The 21,304-nt window shown below is 41.9% G+C and overlaps 1 protein-coding gene across 1 annotated transcript; it reads right to left on the minus strand.

Moving 5' to 3' along the window:
- Nucleotides 1-7,423: 7,423 nt before the first annotated feature.
- On the minus strand, nt 7,424-13,131 carry LOC131228080 (putative disease resistance protein RGA3). The gene is made up of 4 exons (XM_058223910.1): nt 12,596-13,131; nt 9,789-12,550; nt 9,655-9,707; nt 7,424-7,596 (listed from the first exon to the last, which is right to left on the minus strand). The coding sequence occupies exons 1-4, from the start codon at nt 13,037-13,039 to the stop codon at nt 7,424-7,426; spliced, it is 3,432 nt and encodes a 1,143-aa protein (XP_058079893.1). The 5' UTR covers nt 13,040-13,131.
- Nucleotides 13,132-21,304: the final 8,173 nt, after the last annotated feature.

The following is a 21,304-nucleotide window of genomic DNA, read 5'->3' on the forward strand; positions in this document are numbered from 1 at the left end:
CTTCCAATCGAGAGAGAGAGAGAGAGAGAGAGAGAGAGAGAGAGAGAGAGAGGGGGAGAGGGAAAGGGCGAGAGCATGGATCGAAGCAGAGAAGAGGAAGTGAAGTATGGTTGCTATGGTCAGCTTATTAACTAAGAAATGCTAGTGTATTCCTTCGACTGGCCTCACACGTGGAATCAAGGCACACGTGTGTAAGATTAGAGTTACTCGTCAGGCAATCCCTAGTGTACGGATACGATCTCTAAGATGATTTTGGACCATGACCCAATGTATGGTAATTACCGTAACCTCAAGCTATGATATGGCCCACCTGAGTTGTGGACAGGAGTGATTATTGAGATGTACGGTCCAAATGAGGAGTGAATTCATCAAATCTAATTGGTCTAGATGAGTGATGCATAATTCAGGTGGACCACATCAAAGGGAACTATATTGGACATTGGGGAGGGTGATGGCCAAATATTCTAATTGCTGGTTGGGATCAACTAACTAAATTAGGTTCGTTAATGGGCCCATCCATGGTAAGTCTAAACAGATGAACGGTCTGGATATCACACACGTGACGTGTGTACTAAGATGGTGTAGTTGATAACTATGGTTTAGATGGTAGACTTTTAGCCTTGTTTATGTAATTGAGACTAAAAAGTTGACTTTTCGCCTCGGTTCCTATGCAAGTGAGGCTAAAAAGTTGACTTTTCGCCTCAGTTCCTATGCAAGTGAGGCTAAAAGGTAGACTTTCACCTTGGTTCCTGTGCAATTGAAGCTAAAAGGTAGACTTTTCACCTCGGTTCCTGTGCAATTGAAGCTAAAAGGTTTGACTTTTTGCCTCGGTTCCTGTGCAATTGAGGTTAAAAAGTAGACTTTTCGCCTCGGTTCCTGTGCAATTGAGGCTAAAAGGTAGACTTTTCGCCTCGATTCATATGCAACTGAGGCTAAAAGGTAGACTTTTCACCTCAATTCCTGGGCAATTGAGGCTAAAAGGTAGACTTTTCGCCTCGGTTCCCGGCAACTAAGGCTAAAAGGTAGACTTTTCGCCTCGGTTCCTGTGCAATTGAGGCTAAAACGTAGACTTTTTACCTCGGTTCCTGTGTAATTGAGGCTAAAAGGTAGACTTTTCGCCTCGGTTCATATGCAACTGAGGCTAAAAGGTAGACTTTTCGCCTCGATTCCTATGCAACTGAGGCTAAAAGGTAGACTTTTCACCTCGGTTCTTGTGCAATTGAGGCTAAAAGGTAGACTTTTCGCCTTGGTTCCTATGCAACTGAGGCTAAAAAATAGACTTTTCGCCTCGGTTCCTATGCAACTGAGGCTAAAAGGTAGATTTTTAGCCTCAGTTCCTATGCAATTGAGGCTAAAAGGTAAACTTTTGGCCTCAGTTCGTATGCAACTAGGGCTAAAAGGTAGACTTTTCGCCTCGTTTCCTATGCAACTAAGGCGAAAGATGAACTATTAGCCTTAGTTGCTTAGCAACTGAGGCTAAAAGACACATTTAGCCTCCATTTTTTCAATTGAGGCCAAAAAAAATTGTGGGTAAAGGCCTATTTTCTTGTAGTGGATCATTTTAGGAAACGGCCCCAAAAATATTCTAAAATTAACCAAATACGAATCTCAACTGAACTACATTGCAGTAAACAGTGGTCATTGAATGCCCACCATTAAAACTTTGTAAGGTTGGATAATAATATTTATTTTCTGTCCAACCTGAAGATAAAATCATGCGAACCTGGATAAAGGGAAAAACACAAATAATAGATTAATTCAAGACTTTCGTGACACCCAAGTAGTTTTCAACAGTGGGAATTTAATCCCTATAGTGTGTTCCATCTAAAATCTGTATTTGCCTCACTTTTGGGTCTATGCCTTAAATTAAACAGCATTAGTCCCCACGGTGAGGGCTACAATGAGTCCTCACAAGAGTGGTTAGGGGAGGGTAAAATTATCATAATACTTTTAATTTTTTAAGTAGGAAATGTGACGCAGGGGAGGACGTGAGGTCGAGCACCGTCTTCCTCAAGAAGATAACTATTCCGAATCCATGGAACTTCTCTGGGCTCCTCATAAAGACTTCTCGAATCCACGAGGAAAGAAAGTAAAAAATATAAATAAATTCTAATAAATTCGAAATTGATTGATGAATAATTAAAAACGAGTTCACAACCCTTTAAATAAGGGTACCAAGCAATGAGAAAGAAATCAGAATCAAACTACAACTCAAACTCCTAGAATCCGCGACTCACTATAAATAGTAAACTTACTAGTGTGCAAGGTTTTCGGCCAAAAATAGTAAGTGTCCTATTTGGCTTCATTATACCGTTCTCCTAATTATTCTAAGCTCTTTTCACGTTGGGCGCAACTCTTAAAGCCCGACGGATGACAAGTTATAATCAAACTAAAACTTACTATTTATAGTAAAAACGAAATTAAAACAGGGAAACGACCATCGATCAACGGGTTTTTCACAATTCCGGGCTGCGCAACCCGGCATAGCAATGTTGGTTGGCTAAAGTAGCTCATTCTACCCCAAAATCATATATTTTACATCAGATAACTCATTCCGGATTGCGAGATACGCCCGATCTAAGGTCTGATGGTCCGGATCACTTCTGTCGTCGACCGGGCCTTTTCTAATCCATCTTGGCCATGAAACTGTCCGCGACCCGCTCTACATCAAAATGGCTGGAGAAAACAACTTTGATGCTCTTGGTAGAGTAGTGTGGACAATACTCGCGCATTTAGAAATTACTTGAATATTGTATACATAGCATATTATAATTTGAATTACACTATCCAAATTATGTATATTAGCTTAATCTTATTATGAATTAAAAATTACTCTTATTTGATTGTCTGACTATTAAATTATTGAATAATTATTAGACAACTAAAAATGAAAAATATTATACCTTATTACGAGAAACAAGTGTCCATAAACCAGAAGTTAGGATTCTGCAACCAATGTAACCTAGCTTTCATAAGTTAGTCAGTTTAACATAGGTTACCACATGCCACATGAGCGAGTGTAAAGTGTCCTAGGAGTCCAAGTACCAAATGAGTCTAAAAAGAAAATTCAAGCCATTTGATTTGACCTCCCACATTCGGTCGTTGAAATCATAAATTGAGATGGGCAGGAATTAATTAGGATAGAAAAATGTTATTTGCCTACTCGTGATGTAGAGCCGGTCGCTGATAATTTCATGTCTAAGATGATCCACAAAAGGCTCAATTGGAGGCTAAAGTGGCCAAACTATCGGAACCTTAAAACAGGCATATCTCACAAATTGAAATGAACTATTAGACGTACCAAATATCATCTCGATCCAAAACTTCTATGGTCCCTAAGAATTTTTCAATGGGAAGAATTTATTCAATACCGTGTGGTCCATTTGAGCCTTGTATCTTAGCTATTTTTGGTAACAGAATCTAAAATAATATGGAAAAAAGGATGAACAATGTGGATAAAATTCATACATCACATTGGCCTCTCAACGGCCCTCGGAGCCTCCGCCTGTCCCGAGCTCCCAAACAGGCGGGAGTAGTACCTAATTCAAGTACTCTGAAGTGCTTGTGTCATTCCGGCCAACCGCCTAGATGTTAGGAGATGCATGCCCGGTACTTTTAATTGAAGCCCACTTAAATAGCCGGCCCATGCAATTTAGAGATGATTTGGACCATTCATCTTCTGGCCTCACTTTAATTGGTCTAGCCTAAAATGTTTGACCAATCCATCGAGGGCCCACTGTATGAATGTTCAGATTCTGCTGTGGTCTATGGGTGGGCCTAAGCACTTGGGTTAACAACAGGATAAGCTAGCCTGTTGTGGATCAAATGCTGGCCAAATACAGGTGGGCCCAGTATTCTATTGGAGGCCTGTGTTCTTGTATGGGCCTGATTTTGAAGCTTGGCCTGTAATAGAGGCCTTGGGTTAGGTATCAGCCTGAATCAATAAAGGGCTCGTGACTAGATGCTTGGAAGAATTGTCTTGAGGCCTAACCTGAACATCGGCAGGCCTGTTTATCATGGTTTTAAGACCCTTCCTTATAAGCCTGGTGTGACTCAAATCAGACTTGTTTGGACTCGATACAATGAATCTCCCCAACTCAGGTAAGTCAGGCCGGTTCATCCCCCACTTAGGGTGAGTTGGGCTGATTAGCCCCGACTTGCACGAGTCCCAGTATGACTCTGAACTGAATGAGTGGATCCAAGTCGCCAGTCTTTTAATCACACCGTTTATGGGCAGGTTGAGCATGAGTTCTAGGCAGGACGTTGATCTGGGCTGACCATCTCCCGGCCCAGTCTGGGTGGACTCATTGCCACCCCTACCTATCACGAGCCTTTAGAAAAGCATTTGGGAAGGGAAATGCTTAGTGCAGTTGCATCATACGTGGAAATTAGGAATGCGTGTTCAAGACCTGAGCCGCTTATTCGACTATCTCCATTGGGTATATTCCATATCTGAAAAATAAGCCCAATCTAAATAGTAAAGTAACTATTTATAGATTGTCATGATTCCTACTAGACTTCATAGGTTTTTTTTGTCAAAAATAGTAAGTATCCTAATTGGCTTAACCATGTTATTCTCCTAATTACACAGTAAACAATGGTCATTGAACGCCCACCATTAAAACTTTTAGTGTCCACTGCAATGTTTATTTTTCTATCTAATGTATTAATATGGTCACACAAACATGGATGAAGGAAGAACACAAATAGTAGATTGATATAATACTTTTGTGGCTCCTAAGAAGTTTTTATTAGTGGAAATTTAATCTTTATCATGTGGTCCACCTAAGATTTGTATCTGCTTTATTTTTGGGCCCATCTCATAAAATAAGCTGGCAAAACTGAAAGACAGCGTGGATTTACAACACATACATCCAATTCGGCTCCAAAGTGAGGGCCACACCCACTTAGTGGATCCGCACATATAGGCATTCATTAACCTCGCCATTAGTCTTCACAAGAGTGCTCAAGGGAGGGTAAATTTGTCATAATATTTTAGTTTTTTAACTAGCAAATGGTTGAGATCTTACTAAGGCTGTCAATGGGGCGGGCCTGGGTCGGTGTGGCCTGAATTTTGAACTGTTTCAGGCCCAGCTGTGGGGCTGACTCTTTTCAAAATTCTGATTTTACTGGCCCAAGCGTGGCCCATTGACACCCCTGTATCTTATAGGGCTGAAAGTCGGGCGGGTTGGTGCTCAACCCTAGCCCAACCCAAGGTTCCTATACCTCAACCCTAACCCAACCCAACCCAACCTTGGGTTGGGAATTATCAGCCCAAGCCCAACCCAAGCGGGTTCAGTCGGGTTGGTCGGGTGGATACGTGCTAATATTTTCATGATTGCATTAGTTTATTATATTTCAATACACGTCTTATTTTTATATCTACGTAGTTATTTATAGTAAAGAACTTTACTCTTACTAAACAAACAAGCTAAAATATAGGACAACTACTCATTTAAAAGTCGTGTTGTGTAGCACCCAATCTATTTGGGAGAGAGAAATCTAGCATATCTTGTTAATTTGAGTCATTGGAAATGATGTGGACTAATGAGACCTGACAGCACCAGAATTTCCTATGTCTTCAACACAGACGATCCACACTTAATTATAATTTATAAGTAACTTATATATTGATCAGGTTCGGATTGGGTCGGGCAACCCAAGACCCCAACCCGAGCCGGACCTAAGTTTTATCGAGTTGGTGTTTGCATAGCCCAAGCTTGAGACCGGATTCGATAGATCTTGCCCAAGCCCAACCCAATGTCAGGTCGGTCACTGGTCGGTTGGGTTAAACCCGCCCAACTTTAGCCCTAGTATCTTACCCGAAAAGATGAAAGAGAGAGAGGGAGAGAAAAAAAAAAAAAAAAGCTTTTGATACTCTCGGCGGGGTGGTGGACGATACTCATGCATTTAGAAATTACTTGAATATTGTATACATAATATATTACAGTTCAAATTAAACTGTCTAGATTATGTATATTAGCTTAATCTTATTATTATCTAGAAATTACTCTTATTTGGTTATCTGGCTATCAGATTAATGGACAGTTATTGGACGGCTAAAAATGAAAAATATCATGCGTGGTTTCAAGAAACTAGGGTCCGTGAACCAGAGGTTACATGATTGGGGTTCCTCGGCTGTGCGGCCCACCTCCAAATCAAAGTAAGGAATCATATATACATTTTATAGGGAAGAAAGATCATCGGCTCACAGAATGTCAACGTGCATGCAGAAAATGGCTATTCAAAAATCTGCATTTTGAAGTGCCTCTGAAATTCCCGCCAACCGTTTAGATGATGGGAGATATATGTCCTCAACTTTCTAGGCGTTCCCTGTGCCAGTACTATTCATGATGCCCAGCCTAGCATAAACGTTTGACCAATCCATGGTGGGTCGCACTTCATGAATTTTCAGATTATATTGTGGTCTAGGGTTGGGTACAGGCACTTGGGTTAACAACAGGATGGGCTAAACAGTAGTGGGTCAAATTCTGGCCTGATTCAGGTAGGCCCAGTTTTCCCCTGATTTTGAAGCCTGGCTATGTAATAGAAGCCTTGGGTCGAGCATAGGCCTGGATGTTCTTAAAAATTGGAAACCTTTCTAGTTTCATCCATAGGAGATACTACAAAACATCACACCCTCTTAGCTGTCAGAATGGGCCTGTTATGTACACAATTGGCAAGCCAGCAGTCGGATTGGCTACGATCATCTAACAGGTGTGATATTAGATCACGACGCATCTTATAATCTAGGGACCCAAGACATGTATACGCCGTAGATTGCTGAAAAGCAGACCCCACCTGTATCATTTCTGGGCCGAACAAAACCTTTCCAACCTTGATCAAGCACAACACTTAATTAACAACACAATTTAATAGTATTTACTCTTCAGACTACTTCGTATACCTGTGAATGGAATTTCTCAGAAATAGAAATTTGAGCACTTGAATTTACATGTTTGGATGGAGAATTTCTATACCGTGCGTATACAGAGAACTACAGAAATCAAGAAGCTAAGAAAATGCAGAAGACCAATGCGGCCCAGCTATTGGTTCAAAACTTCCTAGAAAGATGAGGAAGACAGAGATCAAAGAGAAAAAATCAGGTAGACAGAATTTCAAGGGAACCCAATTCCTCTATGCTAGGTTACTCAGGTACCCTTTCCGCCATCTCCTAAATGGGGTGATGGTTCATCTACCATTCATGTGGTTACTGATCCAAACAGTCCAAATTGTGGACCATCCAATGGAGGCAATAGAATGGAGATGATCAGTGGTACAGATTCAACGATCGATGTAAGATGGTTAAGATTCATCCTATCGATGTGATTTCCAGGATATGCTCCATCTACAATAGTACCTACGATTTGGACATCTATAGACACGGATGTATGCCATTTGTATGCTGGATAAGAAGCCACTGTCAATGAAATGGAATGTCACAGTGCTTAACATTGAATTCCATATGAGAAGCACACTCAGCAAGCCACTGAGCATCCATCATCTGAAATGACACACAGTAGAGGTCATCGAATGCCATTTCATCCTGTCCAAGCAGCTCCAGAAGCCGAACCCCAGCCATTGAAGTAGTCCTCACTGCAAAAAGTTCCAACCATACGTTATTTTAATTTTCAATGGGTCAGGCCAGGTTTGGGTATCACTTTTTGGATCCAATTAAAAATTGGTCTAGTCAGGTTTTGAGTTGGGTCCCGGAATTTTAATTTAATAGAAAAACTACGTATTTTTAACATGCATTGATTATTCTAGTAAGAAATGGTTCCCTGTGCTGCACACGTGTAAGAGAGACTGTTTATACACATCATTCATCCGCCAAAGCGGCATGCTTGTGTGAGATCTAATCCATCCAGCAGGTAGGCCTAATCATGTAAATGCTCTTAACTGTCCCAAAGCCAACTCCAAATTTAGATCCAAAGATTCAATGGGTACCCAAATCCGATCAGATCAAGGTTTTTAAGAACCACACCCAGACATAAAAGGACCCAAACCTGGCAAGAACAGAGCCTGGTAAGCCCAGGTGCAGGTACTACAAGACCTAACCTTTGACAGCCCTACCTGTTTGGGTGCCACTTAAAACTGAGTTCATTGCATTTTACTAAATAGTAATTATGTATTAGAGATCATGATTGCTGGTTCTTAAGATTACCTTGCTAGAAAAGAAATGGGACGTTCTGTAGCATTGACGCATTGACGTACATCCAATACCTGTTGATGACATTAAGTGCCATCTCCAAAACAGTCCAGCAATCAACTATAATTTTTTCAAATTTTTTCAATGTGATGGAGTGAACTGACAGCTGCTTGATGCAATTGAGTGCACTGTCGATGACATCGGCAAACTCTATTATAGATAAGTTTAAGATATCTGACAACAAAGAGTGAGCTTGGCTGAAAATATATTTCTTACCAAAGCCTGTGGTAGGCTTATGCGCTTGGAAGCTAAGTGAGGCCCACTGTGATGTTTGTGAGAAATCCACCCTGTCAATCCATTTTTTGAGCTCATTTTAGGATGGGAGACCAAAAATGAGGAAGATCTAGAACTCAAGGGAGCCACACGAGAGGAAACAATAGGTAAAGAAATTCCAATCGCTGAAATCTTACGGGGTCCACCTTGATACTTATATACTATCCAAACCATTCATAAAGTCATACCCATTGGAATGAACTGAAAACACAAAAAAATTAAAAAATAAAATAAAATAAAAAATCCTAATATGAAACTCTTATGACCCTACGAATGTCTCAATTTCCTCTCATGTGGCTAACTTGAGTTCCGGATCCTCCTCATGTTTTTGTCCTGTTCTAAAATGAGTTCGAAAATCAGATGGAGGGAGTAGATTTCGTTCCTCTAAGTGTGGTCTACTTGATCAACAGATAAATTACAAACAATCAGGTGGGAAGTAGGCATTTTGTAAACGGGCTGAGCTGGTGGAGTTGGGTTGGTCTGGGCCTGGAACTGGGCCAAGCAAACCTCTTGAGTTGGGCTTGGGCCTCCTGTGCCCGAATGCATTCTTGATTGGACTGGGCCTGGCCAGACCTAACTCTCTCGAGTTGGACTTGGGCCTCCTCTGCAAGATGCATGCTTGGCTTGGCGTGGGCTCAGTCCTTGAACCTTAAAGTGTCAGATTGAGTGGAGCATAGCTTGACTCGACCCTGACCATGAGGCCCACCGTGATTATGTACTTTAATCAATGCCGTTCATCCATTTTGAAAACTCATTTTAGGTGATGATTCCAAAAATGAAGCAGATCCAAATCTCAGGTGGACCATAATATAGGAAACAGTGGTAATCGACCATTAAAAATCTCTCCCGGCCACAAAAGTTTTGGATGAATCTAATATTTGTGTAGTCTCCTCATCAATGTCGTTGTGACCTTCTCAACAGGTTGGATGACAAATAACATTCCTGTGGCCCCATGATGTCTTTAATGATGGGAAATCAATGATGACTCTTTTTTTTTTTTTTTTTTTCCGTGGTATGATCCACCTAAAATTTAGATCTGCTTCATTTTTCATTTTTTGGGAACATGTCCTAAAATGAGCTTTCAAGATGGATGGACGGTGTGGATGTAAAGGACATTTGTGGATGTAAGGGACATACATCACTGTGGGCCCCACAGTTAGGAATCAACCTACGTCCTTGGATCGGGGGATCATCTGGATGAATGATAGCACGAAAATAGCAGCAACTGAATTATCCAAACTCTTCAATTGGTGGTCATCAAATGTATATCCATACTCTGTATCTAAGAGAGAGAGAGAGAGAGTACCAGATGTTTGGGACTTGTCCACTTGATGGATCATCGATTCTGTGGTAGTCAATCCAGAAGTTGATGTGTGACGCTTTGCTCCGATACTTCTTTGTGCATTTATCGGCCAGCATTGGATTAATGCGAGAGATGCTTAAAACTTGGAGACAGGTAAGGCCCCACAACCCTTGAGGCAATGACCGCAACTCAGGGCAGTCGTAGATCCGGAGACTCCTAAGCGACTTGAGCTGTCCCAAATCATCAGGAAGAGACCTCAATTTAGAGCAATAGCTGATATTAAGAGTCTCTAGTGACTCCAATTGTTTCCATCCGTAGGGGAGACACGTCGTGTTCTCTAAACTATAGATCTCAAACGTCTTGAGGCTTGGGAGGTTCGGTAATGGCCACAAAATCTCGCCACATCCCGAGATGTCGAGGGACGTTAGACTTTTCGGGAGGTGTGTCAGCAGTGCCTTCAATTTCCAGCAGTCGTAAATTCTTAATGAGTGTAGAGACGGCATTATCTCTCTGTCTTCTAATCTCAACTCCCACTCCTCCAATTCATACATGTAACTGAACTCGAGCTCTTCCAGCTTTGGGAATGCCACCCGGTTTATGTCCCCACCACTGCTATTCCCGTAAAACTCACTTCCCACCCGTTTTACAAGACCTGCCTTTATTTCAAGGTATTTAAGCGAAGGTAGTCTCCCTAGCCCAGGCAACTGTGTACACTTATTGCAATTTATTAATCTCAAGCTGAATAAATTTGAGAAAGATGAATCTCCTATCCAGGTTGGGAACTTGGAACCAATGTATCCCCAAATTTCCAGCTCTTCTAGGTTTGCAAGGGACGGCCGGAGGGCTTCAACTACACTTTCCATCCTCTCCACCTCACCATTTCCTGACATTTCAAGAGCATCATCTGGTGACATATTTAGAGACAATACGCGAAGTTGTAACTTGTTCTCCAGTTGCGCTTCCTTAGCCTCATCCACGCTCGCCACTCTCTCCAAGTGTTCTATTGGTAGCTTTCCTTGGAGAGAGTCAAGTCGCTTCAGCTCTCCAATCTTACATCCCCCATTGCCTCCCACGATAAACCTACTCAACGTTCGAAGGGAACTTATTCTCCCCAAACCTTCCGGTAAGTACTTTAGTTCCCTTGTATCTTTAATTTCCAGATGTCTCAAGCGGACCATTGCACTCATCCCACTTGGCAGTCTCTGGAGTTTTCTACAAAAATTCAACTTCAAGGTCTGCAAATTGCAGAGATGAGTCACTGATTCCGGCAACTCAACTATCTCCGAACAAGATAAGTCAAGATATCGTAAATGCTTCAGCAACCCAATTGAGCTTGGCAATTCTTTAATCCTGCTGCGAATACCACCGAAATCCAATGCCCTAAGGGACCTAGCGCATTGGAATAAATGATCAGGGATGGTATCAATTGCTGAATCTCCGATCTGGAGGAGTGTTCGCAATTTTTTTGCATGACATAGAGGGGCAGGAACGTGTGACGTTTCCCAGATGGGAATAAATGATGAATGACGGACTGTAACAGAGATGGAGTCCGACTTTCCATTCTCAAAGATGCAACATTCATTCTTTGTAATGAATTGGAAGAGATCGTGAAGGAGATCATGTATTCTGCAACTTCCGACTTCTTCTTCTTCTTCATATTCATATTTTTTTTGAAACAAAGAGTGCGCCAGTAGATCGTCAAAGTACTCTCCTCCAATTGCTTCCATCTCTCTTTTTCCATCGGGCTTGATGAAACCCTGAGCTAACCACAACTGGACCAATCTATCCTTCTCCATCACATAATCTTTAGGAAATAGTGAGCAATATGCAAAAAACTGCTTCAAATGGACAGGCAAATTATAATAGCTCAACAACAAAGCCGGTAAGATACCTTTCGCGATGTCTCGTATTTCCCATGTTTGGCTTTCTAAGATGTCCTTCCAATCTTGTGTGGTCATCTTGGAACGCATGACGCTTCCAATTACCTTTAACGAAAGAGGCACTCCTTTACACTTCTTCACTATCTCTCTTCCGATCTTTTCCAACGCCCGGCAATCTTCCACTTTCCTCCCAGCGAAAGCTCTGGTTCTGAACAGTAACCAGCTATCATCATAGGATAAACCTTTCAATTCATGCATGTAGGCAGACGGCATGCATGTATTTGCAACCTTCTCGCTGCGAGTGGTGACCAAAATTTTACTTCCAGGAGCACCTCTTTGCAAGGAAAGCATTAATTTCTCCCACCTGTCACTATCATCGTTCCACACATCATCAAGCACAATCAAGAATAGCTTGCCCTGTAATGTTTGGATAAGCTGCTTTTGCAATGAGTCTAGCTGAGAATCCGGTGGACTTGTCCCTCCAGCTGCTTTTATAATTTCTTTTGTAAGATTTATGACATTAAAATCATCAGATACACAGACCCATGGAAACACATTGAAATGGCTCCTCACCCTTTTATCATTGTGGATCAATTGAGCAAGAGTCGTCTTGCCCAACCCGCCAACGCCTACTATCGAAATGACATGAATCCCTCCCTCCTCAGAACTGCTCCCGCTGACCAACTTGCTTATTATTATATCTTTGTCTCTGTCTCTCCCGAGCATCTTCGATTCATCTACGAGCGAACTAGTTTGAAACTCGGCCTTGTCAGGATGACTACCTCCACGGAAACTGTGAATCTCCGTAAAACTGAACTTACTTTTGTCAGCTGCAATCTGATCCAGCTTCGCACTTACTTCTTTTATCCGTTGCGCAAAATTTCGCTGTGATGCAACTTTGTTGAAAATTGTGGGAAAAAAAGTCCGAACCTTATCTCCAATGCTGCGATTATCAGTATCATCACCGTCGGTCCATGATTCATGGGCCAACCTTATCCAATCTTCTAGACCGCAACATGTAAAGAGTGAAAATAACCACCTCCATGCCTGGTTTTCCATGCACTGCCGATCGTCACCATCGTTTGTCTCTGATTCAGGTTCTGGCCATGGAATCATCTCATCTAGCAAGTCCTCCACATCGTAAGCCACGTCTTTGAGCTTTTTTAACCAAACTTGCATGCTTTCGTTGTGAAATTGGATAATTTCTGCATCATTAAGAAGTGCTTGAATGGATTCGAACGTAGAAGATATCTTTTCAAGTTCTGCTTGGGCACCACCAACCGAATCAACCTCTTCCCCGAGTTTCTTCATAACCTTTGAAACAAGTGCATCTCGAATTTTCTTCATAACCATCGAAACAAGCGAATCTGCCATTGTTTCAGAACACGCAGAGAGAGAGAGAGAGAGAGAGAGAGAGAGAGAGAGAGAGAGAGCTTTGAAACCCCTGATAAAGCAGAGACAGAGAGAAAACTTTGAAACCCCAGATAAGGCAGAGACAGAGAGAGAGCTTTGAAACCCCAGATGAAGCAGAGACAGAGAGAAAACTTTGAAACCCCAGATAAGGCAGAGACAGAGAGAGAGCTTTGAAACCCCAGATGAAGCAGAGACAGAGAGACAGCTTTGAAACCCCAGATAAAGCAGAGAGAGAGAGAGAGAGAGAGAGAGAGAGAGAGAGAGAGAGAGAGAGAGAGAGAGAGATCAGATTATAGGAAATTGAGAGTGAGAGAGTGATCGGATCTCAGGAAATTGAGAGGGAGAGTTAGATGATGGAAGAAATGGTGAGAGATAGAGATGAGAGCTAGAGAGAGAGGTATGATTACAGGAAATGAGGAGAGATAGAGATGAGAGAGAGAGAGAGAGAGAGAGAGAGAGAGAGAGAGAGAGAGAGATCAGATTGCAGGAAATTTAGAGGGAGAGCGATTAGATAGCAGGAAATTTAGAGGGAGAGAGTGATGATCGAAGAAACGAGAGAGAGAGAGATGAGATGGCAGGAAATTGAGAGAAAGAGATATGAGATATGAGATGCCACGAAAATTGAGAGAGAGATAGACAGAGATACTTCAGGAAACTGAGAGAGAGAGAGGGATCAGATCGCAGGAAACTGAGAGGGAAAGCGATGATCGCCGAAGAAACGAGGAGAGAGATGAGAGACAGAGGGTTGCGAGTCAAGGATTCTTTGAATGCTTAAGAGAGGCTTGATGCATCAATCTACACCGTCCAACAAAGCTCCGTGGGACCCGCAGAAATGTCCGTGTAAAATCCACTCTGTCCATCAGTTTCTCCACGTCATGTTACAATTACAGCACAAAAATCAACCAAATCCAAGATTCAAGTGAGCCGCAACATAAGAAACAGTAGTGGTTGTGCGGCCATGGTTGGAACCTTAGTGGGGCCCACATAATATTTTGATCAGTCTGATCTTTGTGCTTTCCCCTTCTTTCTAGTGGGAGTATAGGGTTGTGATGTGGATTGATAATTGTGGACCGAGGTCATCCACAATTATCAATTATCAATTATACTCCCACATATTGGTTAAATTGATAAATGTGGACCCCACTTTCGTCCGTGATGTGGATTGATAATTATCAATTCCCTTCACTTCACGGGCAATTCCATGCATATCACGGTCAATTCCCGTCACTTCACAGTCATTTCCATGCATTTCACGGTCAATTCCAACGATTCCGCTTCATTTCACAGTCATTTCCATGCATTTCATGATCAATTCCTTTCACTTCACGGACAATTCCATGCATTTCACAGTTAATTCCCTTCACTTCACGGACAATTCCATGCATTTCATGGACAATTCCTTGCATTTCACGGTCATTTCCCTTCAGTTCATAGTCATTTTCATGCATTTCACGGTTAATTCTAACGATTCCGCTTCACTTCACAGTCATTTTCATGCATTTCACGGTCAATTCCCTTCACTTCACAGTCATTTCCATGCATTTCACAGTCAATTTTGACAATTCCGCTTCACCTCACGGTCAATGCCATGCATTTCACGGTCAATTCCCTTGACTTCACGGTCATTTCCATGCATTTCATGATCAATGAAAGCGATTCCGCTTCACTTCACTGTCATTTTCATGCATTTCACGGTCAATTCCCTTCACTTCACGGACAATTCCATGCATTTCCCGGTCATTTCCCATCACTTCACAGTCATTTCTATGCATTTCACGATCATTTCACTTCACTTTGCCGTCATTTCCATGCATTTCACAGTCATTACCGGTGATTCCATGTTGATTCACGGTCAATTCGATGCACTTCATAGTCAATTCACTTCACTTCACTAACCACTGTGGGGTCCACACAAATAAAGCTTAATATTTCCTACTGTGGATTGTGGATTGTGGACCGTGCGCATATATAGCATAATATACAGTGGGGTCCACAGAACGAAAGTGGGGATTTGAATATACCTGTCATTCGAACCTTTTTAACTGGGGAGACCATTTTTCGTCCTATCTTGTGTTCAAAAAAGTCGAAAAGGACGTGTATTCTCGACCAGATAAAGGGAAAAGGAAAAAGTGATAAAAGGACAGTCACATAGGGAGAGAAGAAATCAAAAAAAATAAACTATGGCTGCAACGAAGGCTCAAAGAGAGGAAAGAAGAAAAACAAGGTTTTTTGGGTGGAGAAGCGGCTGACAGCGTGAATAAAGTGCGTCTGATATTGGAGGGGGCATTTTCAACCTTTGGGAAGCCGTCCGTAGGCATGGGGACTTATTCTTGAAAGGTAAAAAGAAGTGGGCTTACAAATGTGAATGGGCCTTAAATGGGTCGTACGGTTGTAAATTTCTCAATAAAATTTGAAACCACGGGACCTAACCCTTGACGCCGGCAGCCGGCAGATGGGACAGAAAATTGCTGTTTGCCCCACGACTCCACACGTGTTTAAGCTAAACACAAGCATCTCACATGTACTGATATATCACGTGCGTAAGATCTAGGCCATTCATCAGACAATCCCCTATCGTGAATGTTTCTTATATACCAAAAAAAAAAAAAACAAACATTCACATTCAATTATCAAGTAGTCCACACATTAATGAGAAAAGGGATAATAAGAGAATATTCAGTTCATTTGTCCGGTTGACATGATGAGTGGACCTCACATTCATCAAGAAGGATCCTGAGATATAAAGGTCTCGGATGTTCCGCATATGTGCTACAACGGCATTAGTGGGATCAAAGTGGTATATATGGATGTACGTCTGCAAATAGCACTTTAGGCCAGGCATTTGTTTAATCACGGTTGGAAAAGTGTCAGTATCGGTTACAAAGGACCGGCATCCAAGTCCAGCCAAGATGTGCAATATATAATGCGACACATTGACATCAAAAGGTGGATTAGGTGCGACCCGAGAACAAGTCAAGTCCACATGGCCCTGCTCTTGGGGTCCACTTATAAATATGTGTTGTATATGCTCACTGTTCATCAGCTTTGCCAGCTCATTTTAGGAAACGGCTCCAAAAATACTCTAAAATGAACCCAGATACGAATCTCAACTAAAGTACTCTGCAGTAAACAGTGGTCATTGAATGCCCACCATTAAAACTTTCTAAGGTTTAATATTTATTTTCGGTCTACCCTGAGGACTGAGTCATCCAAACCTGGATAAAGGGAAAATCACACATAACAGATTGATTCAAGACTTCTGTGACACCCGAGTAGTTTTCAACAGTGGGAATTTAAGCCATATGGTGTGGTCCACCTAAGATCTGTGTTTGTCTCACTTTCGGGTCCATGCCTTAAAATAAACTGGCAAAATTGATATACAGCACATACATCAGGATTTGTCCAGGACTGCACCCACAGATGGATCCGCACCCAGTGGGGATCATTAATGGCGATGAGTCTTCACAAGAGTGGTAAAGGGAGGGTAAAATTTTCATGATAGTTTTAATTTTTTATTTAGTAGGAAATGTCTGGAGAAAACAACTTTGATGCTCTTGGTAGAGTAGGGTGGACAATACTCACGCATTTAGAAATTACTTGAATATTGTATACATAGCATATTATCGTCCCTAAGAATTTTTCAATGGTAGGAATTTATTGGTATCAAATTCATTTGAGGGTTGGATCTTTGCTATTTATTGGTATCAGAATCTAAAATAATATGGAAAAATGGATGAACGGTGTGGGTAAAATTCATACATCACAGTGGCCCCTCAGCAGCTCTGTGACCCTCCGCCTGTCCCAAGCTCCCAACAGGCGGGAGTGGTACCTAATCTGCGTGCACTTTGAAGTGCTTGTGTCGTTCCTGCTAACCGCTTGGATGTTAGGAGATGCATGCCCAACATTTTTAATGAAAGCCCACTTAATTAGCCGGCCCATGCAATTTAGAGACGATTTGGTGGGCCTCAATTTAATTGGTCTAGCCTAAAATGTTTGACCAATCCACCCACGGCCCACTGTATGAATGTTCCGATTATGTTGTGGTCTACAGGTGGGCCTAAGAACTTGGGTTAACAACAGGATGAGCTAGACTGTTGTGGGTCAAATGCTAGCCTGATACAGGTGGGCCCACTTTAATATTAGAGGCCTGTATTCTTGTATGGGCCTGATTTTGAAGCCTGGCCTGTAATAGAGGCCTTGGGGTCAGGTATGGGCCTGAATTAATAAAGGGTTCGTGACTGGATGCTTGGAAGAATTGTCTCGTGGCCCAATCCTAACATTGGCAGGCCTGTTTATGATGGTTTTAAGACCCTTCCTTATAAGCTTGGTGTGACTCAAATCAGACTTGTTTGGACTCGATACGATGAATCTCCCCAACTCAGGTGAGTCAGGCCGGTTCATCCCCCACTAGGGTGAGTTGGGCTGATTAGCCCCACCTTGGATGAGTGCCAATACGACTCTGAACTGAATGAGTCGTCCAAGTCGCTAGTCTAATTTTAATCACACCGTTTATGCTTGTAACGGGCAGGTTGAGCATGAGTACTAGGCAGGACGTTGAGCTGGCCTGATAATCTCCCATCCCAGACTGTGTGGGCCCATTGCCGCCCCTACCAATCACCAGCCTTTAGAAAAGCATTTAGGAAGGGAAATGCTTAGTGCAATTGCCTCATACGTGGAAATTAGGAACGCGTGTTCAAGACCTGAGCCGCTTATTCGACTATCTCCATTGGGTATATTCCATATCTGAAAAATAAGCCCAATCTAATCAATAAGTGGTCCACACCTGGAATTGGATTATTTTGTACGTGTGTGTTCTACCTGATGATCAATAATATCAATTTATTTTGAACCTGATAAACGGTCTAGATCAATGGATTGGACTAAGTGTCCCAAAGCAACTAGGAGAACTATATATTAACTTAAATAGTTATATGAAGCGTCGCTCATCGTATTTCCAACTATAAGGGACTTGGATTGCGAGTGTGTAACACAGCACTGTGGTGGGTATTGTGTTGATGTGAAAAAGCTCTGTGGCCCCACCATAATGGTTGTGTTATGTCTAAATTGTCAATCCATTTCCCCATATCAGTGAGGCAGATTCAAAGGTCAGGTGGACTACACCATAGAAAGCAGTGGGAGTTGTAATTGCTCCCACCATAATGATTGAAGAAGGCATCTCATTCGTGGTCATGATTAGATGGGCACCTTGTTCTGTCGGGCATGTAAGAGTTGTAATTGATCCCACCATGCAGAAGCACCAGATTTTAATTTAAATGCTACCAATTTTACCTTTTTATGATCTGGCACGTCCATGTAATCAAAATATTTCTCTACTTCGACTAACCAATCGAGGAAATCTTCTATGCATAATAAACCATTAAAATTACGAAGTTCAGCCTTACCCCGATAGTCTCTTTCAACACGATTTAGATGATTGTTTAAACACTTTTCAGGTGGGACACAACTCATAAAGCCCAACGGATGAAGAGTTATAATTAAACTAAAACTTACTAAAAATAGTAAAAATGGAAATAAACATGGAATTTGACCACAGATATTGTGGAATCTCGCAAATTTCGGCATGGGCAACCTAGCATAGCTGGGTTGGTTGGCTAAAGTAGCTCGTCCTAGCCCAAAATCATATAAGGTATGTCGAATAACTCGTTCCGGTTTGCGAGATATGTCTTTTTTATGATTCTAACGGTCTTGATGACTTCCTCCTTTGATCGGGTCTTCTCTGGTCCATCTTGGTCGTGAAAGTATCCGTGACCTACTCTACATAAGTCCCCTCCACTTTAAAAGAACTCGGCCTCGAGTTCTCGTGTTGCTTCGATTTTTTATACTTGGTTTGGTGCACTATAACAATACCTAGATCAAAAGTTATTATCAATTTACGGTTCACCTTTTGGTCCAACTATAGTAGGAATGTATATGTGACACGTTCTACATCAGACCCCTTCACTTGGAAAAAACTCGTCCTCGAGTTACTCAAGGGATTTATCTTATGATTTTGAGATAACTTCTGACGTTGATGTTTATTAGCCATTTTCTTATACTTGATATTAGGCTCTTTAGCTGACACAATACATGTACTTGTGATTTCCTCAACTTGACTAGTATTGATTAATTCATTCCCTTCTGCTTGCGAGATCCTGACAGTGAGGGCGGTTGAGCGAGCTAGCCCTAGGAAGAAGGCCTATGTGATTTTGGATGTCCTTCATAGGGTGCAATCCATCGAGTAAATCTTCGAGTTGGGCTTCTTTTAATTCGTTCAAGAATGACCTTAAATTTGGATGAATGTCTAAGGGCTTTGATTCATCATCCTTTACCATTATGGCGTATACCTCGCTAGTTTCATTGGATTCTTACATGAAATCTCGAATGGTCAGGAGGGAACTCCCCTCTACTTTAGAAGCTTCAGGGTATTTATCTGGTGCCATAAGGGTAAAGATTATTTTTCAATTATCCTTGACGAAGATGTAAACATTGTCTCATCCTCAGTGGGTCGCATCACGGTCTGACTATCATGGTCGACGAGTAACATATGGCATGCTTCCATGTCGACCACATCACAAAGTATCTAATCCTTATAATTTTTGCCAATTGAAAATGTGACAGTGCATTGTTCAGTTACATTCGTCTCGTTCGCCTTTTTTATCTAGCCAATTGAGTACAAGGAACGATGTTTTGCTGTTGGTAGCTGCAACTTGTCCACTATCACTCTTGAGACGATGTTCTCGCTACCTCCACTGTCTATGATCACGTTATAGACCTTTCCGCTGACATTGTGTTATTGTGGATGTAATTTCTGCCATGGGGTACACAGTAATTGCCTCACAACTAGAGATTTATCATGATCCTAGACCGTCAACTCATTGATATCTGCTCATTCCTCAATGGCTTGCTCATATTCGTTAAAGTCAGGGTCTTCTTCTGCGGCCTCACCTTCAATGCCCCCTTCGTTTATGGTCAAGTGTGCTGCGGGACGTTGAGGACACGTGTTTGACAAGTGACCCGGTTGGTTACAGCGGTAACAGTTGTTCGGCCTTGGCCGATCATAAGGATTTGGAATCCTACTCGGGCTCGCTGTTGTGGGTGTTACACAATGAGGTCTGGATGAGCCGCTCCTCATATCACGGTTGCGGTTGCAAGAGGTTGAGGATATTCTCATATTAGTTCTTTTTCTCGTACTAGTACTGGATCCTGCATGGAACCCGTCATAGGAGGTCGAGTTGAAGGATATGGCCGAGCAGGAACTTTTGCAAGTTGTGTTTCTGCACTACCTGTTAATTGATTTGCTTCAATCAAGGTCCCAACTGGGTGCATCTGAATTCGATCCTAAATTGTCGATCGTAAGCCTCTTATAAATCGTGTCACATTCTATAACTTAATTTAAATGCTACCAATTTTACTTTTTTATGATCTGACACGTCCATGTAATCAAAATATCACTCTACTTCGACTAGCTAATCGAGAAAATCTTTTATGCGTAATAAACCATTAAAACTACGAAGTTCAGCCTTACTTGGATAGTCTCTTTCAGCACGATTTAGATGATTGTCTAAACACTTTTCATGTTGGACACAACTCCTAGAGCCCAACTGATGAAGAGTTATAATCAAACTAAAACTTACTAAAAATAGTAAAAATGGAAATAAACATGGAATTTGATTGCTGATATGATGGAATCTCGCAAATTCGGCATGGGTAACCCGGAAAAGTCGAATTGGTTGGCTAAAGTAGCTCGTCCAACCCCAAAATCATATGCGATATGTCGAGTAACTCATTCCGGTTTGCGAGATATGCCAGTTTTAAGATTCCAACAGTCCTGATGATTCCTCCTTTGATCAGGTCTTCTTTGGTCCATCTTGGTCATGAAAACATCCGTGACCCGCTCTACATCACTTGGGTGAGTCCCAATGCGACTATGAACTGAATGAGTCGGTCCACATTGCCAGTCTTTTTTAATCACACACTTTATGCTGGTAACAGGCAGGTTTGGGCATGAATTCTGGGCAGGACGTTGATCTGGGATGACCATCTCCTAGCCTAGACTGGGTGGCGTTCATTACCACCCCTACCAATCACAAGCCTTTAGAAAAGCATATGGGAAGGGATATGCTTAGCGCAGTTGCCTCATACACGGTCGGTATTGTGTTGATGTGGCAAAGTTCTGTAGGCCCCACAATGATGTATGTGTTATTACCACATCGTCCATTCATTCTT

Source organism: Magnolia sinica, chromosome 15 (genome assembly GCF_029962835.1).
Source record: "Magnolia sinica isolate HGM2019 chromosome 15, MsV1, whole genome shotgun sequence".
Classification (NCBI taxonomy): Eukaryota; Viridiplantae; Streptophyta; class Magnoliopsida; order Magnoliales; family Magnoliaceae; genus Magnolia; species Magnolia sinica.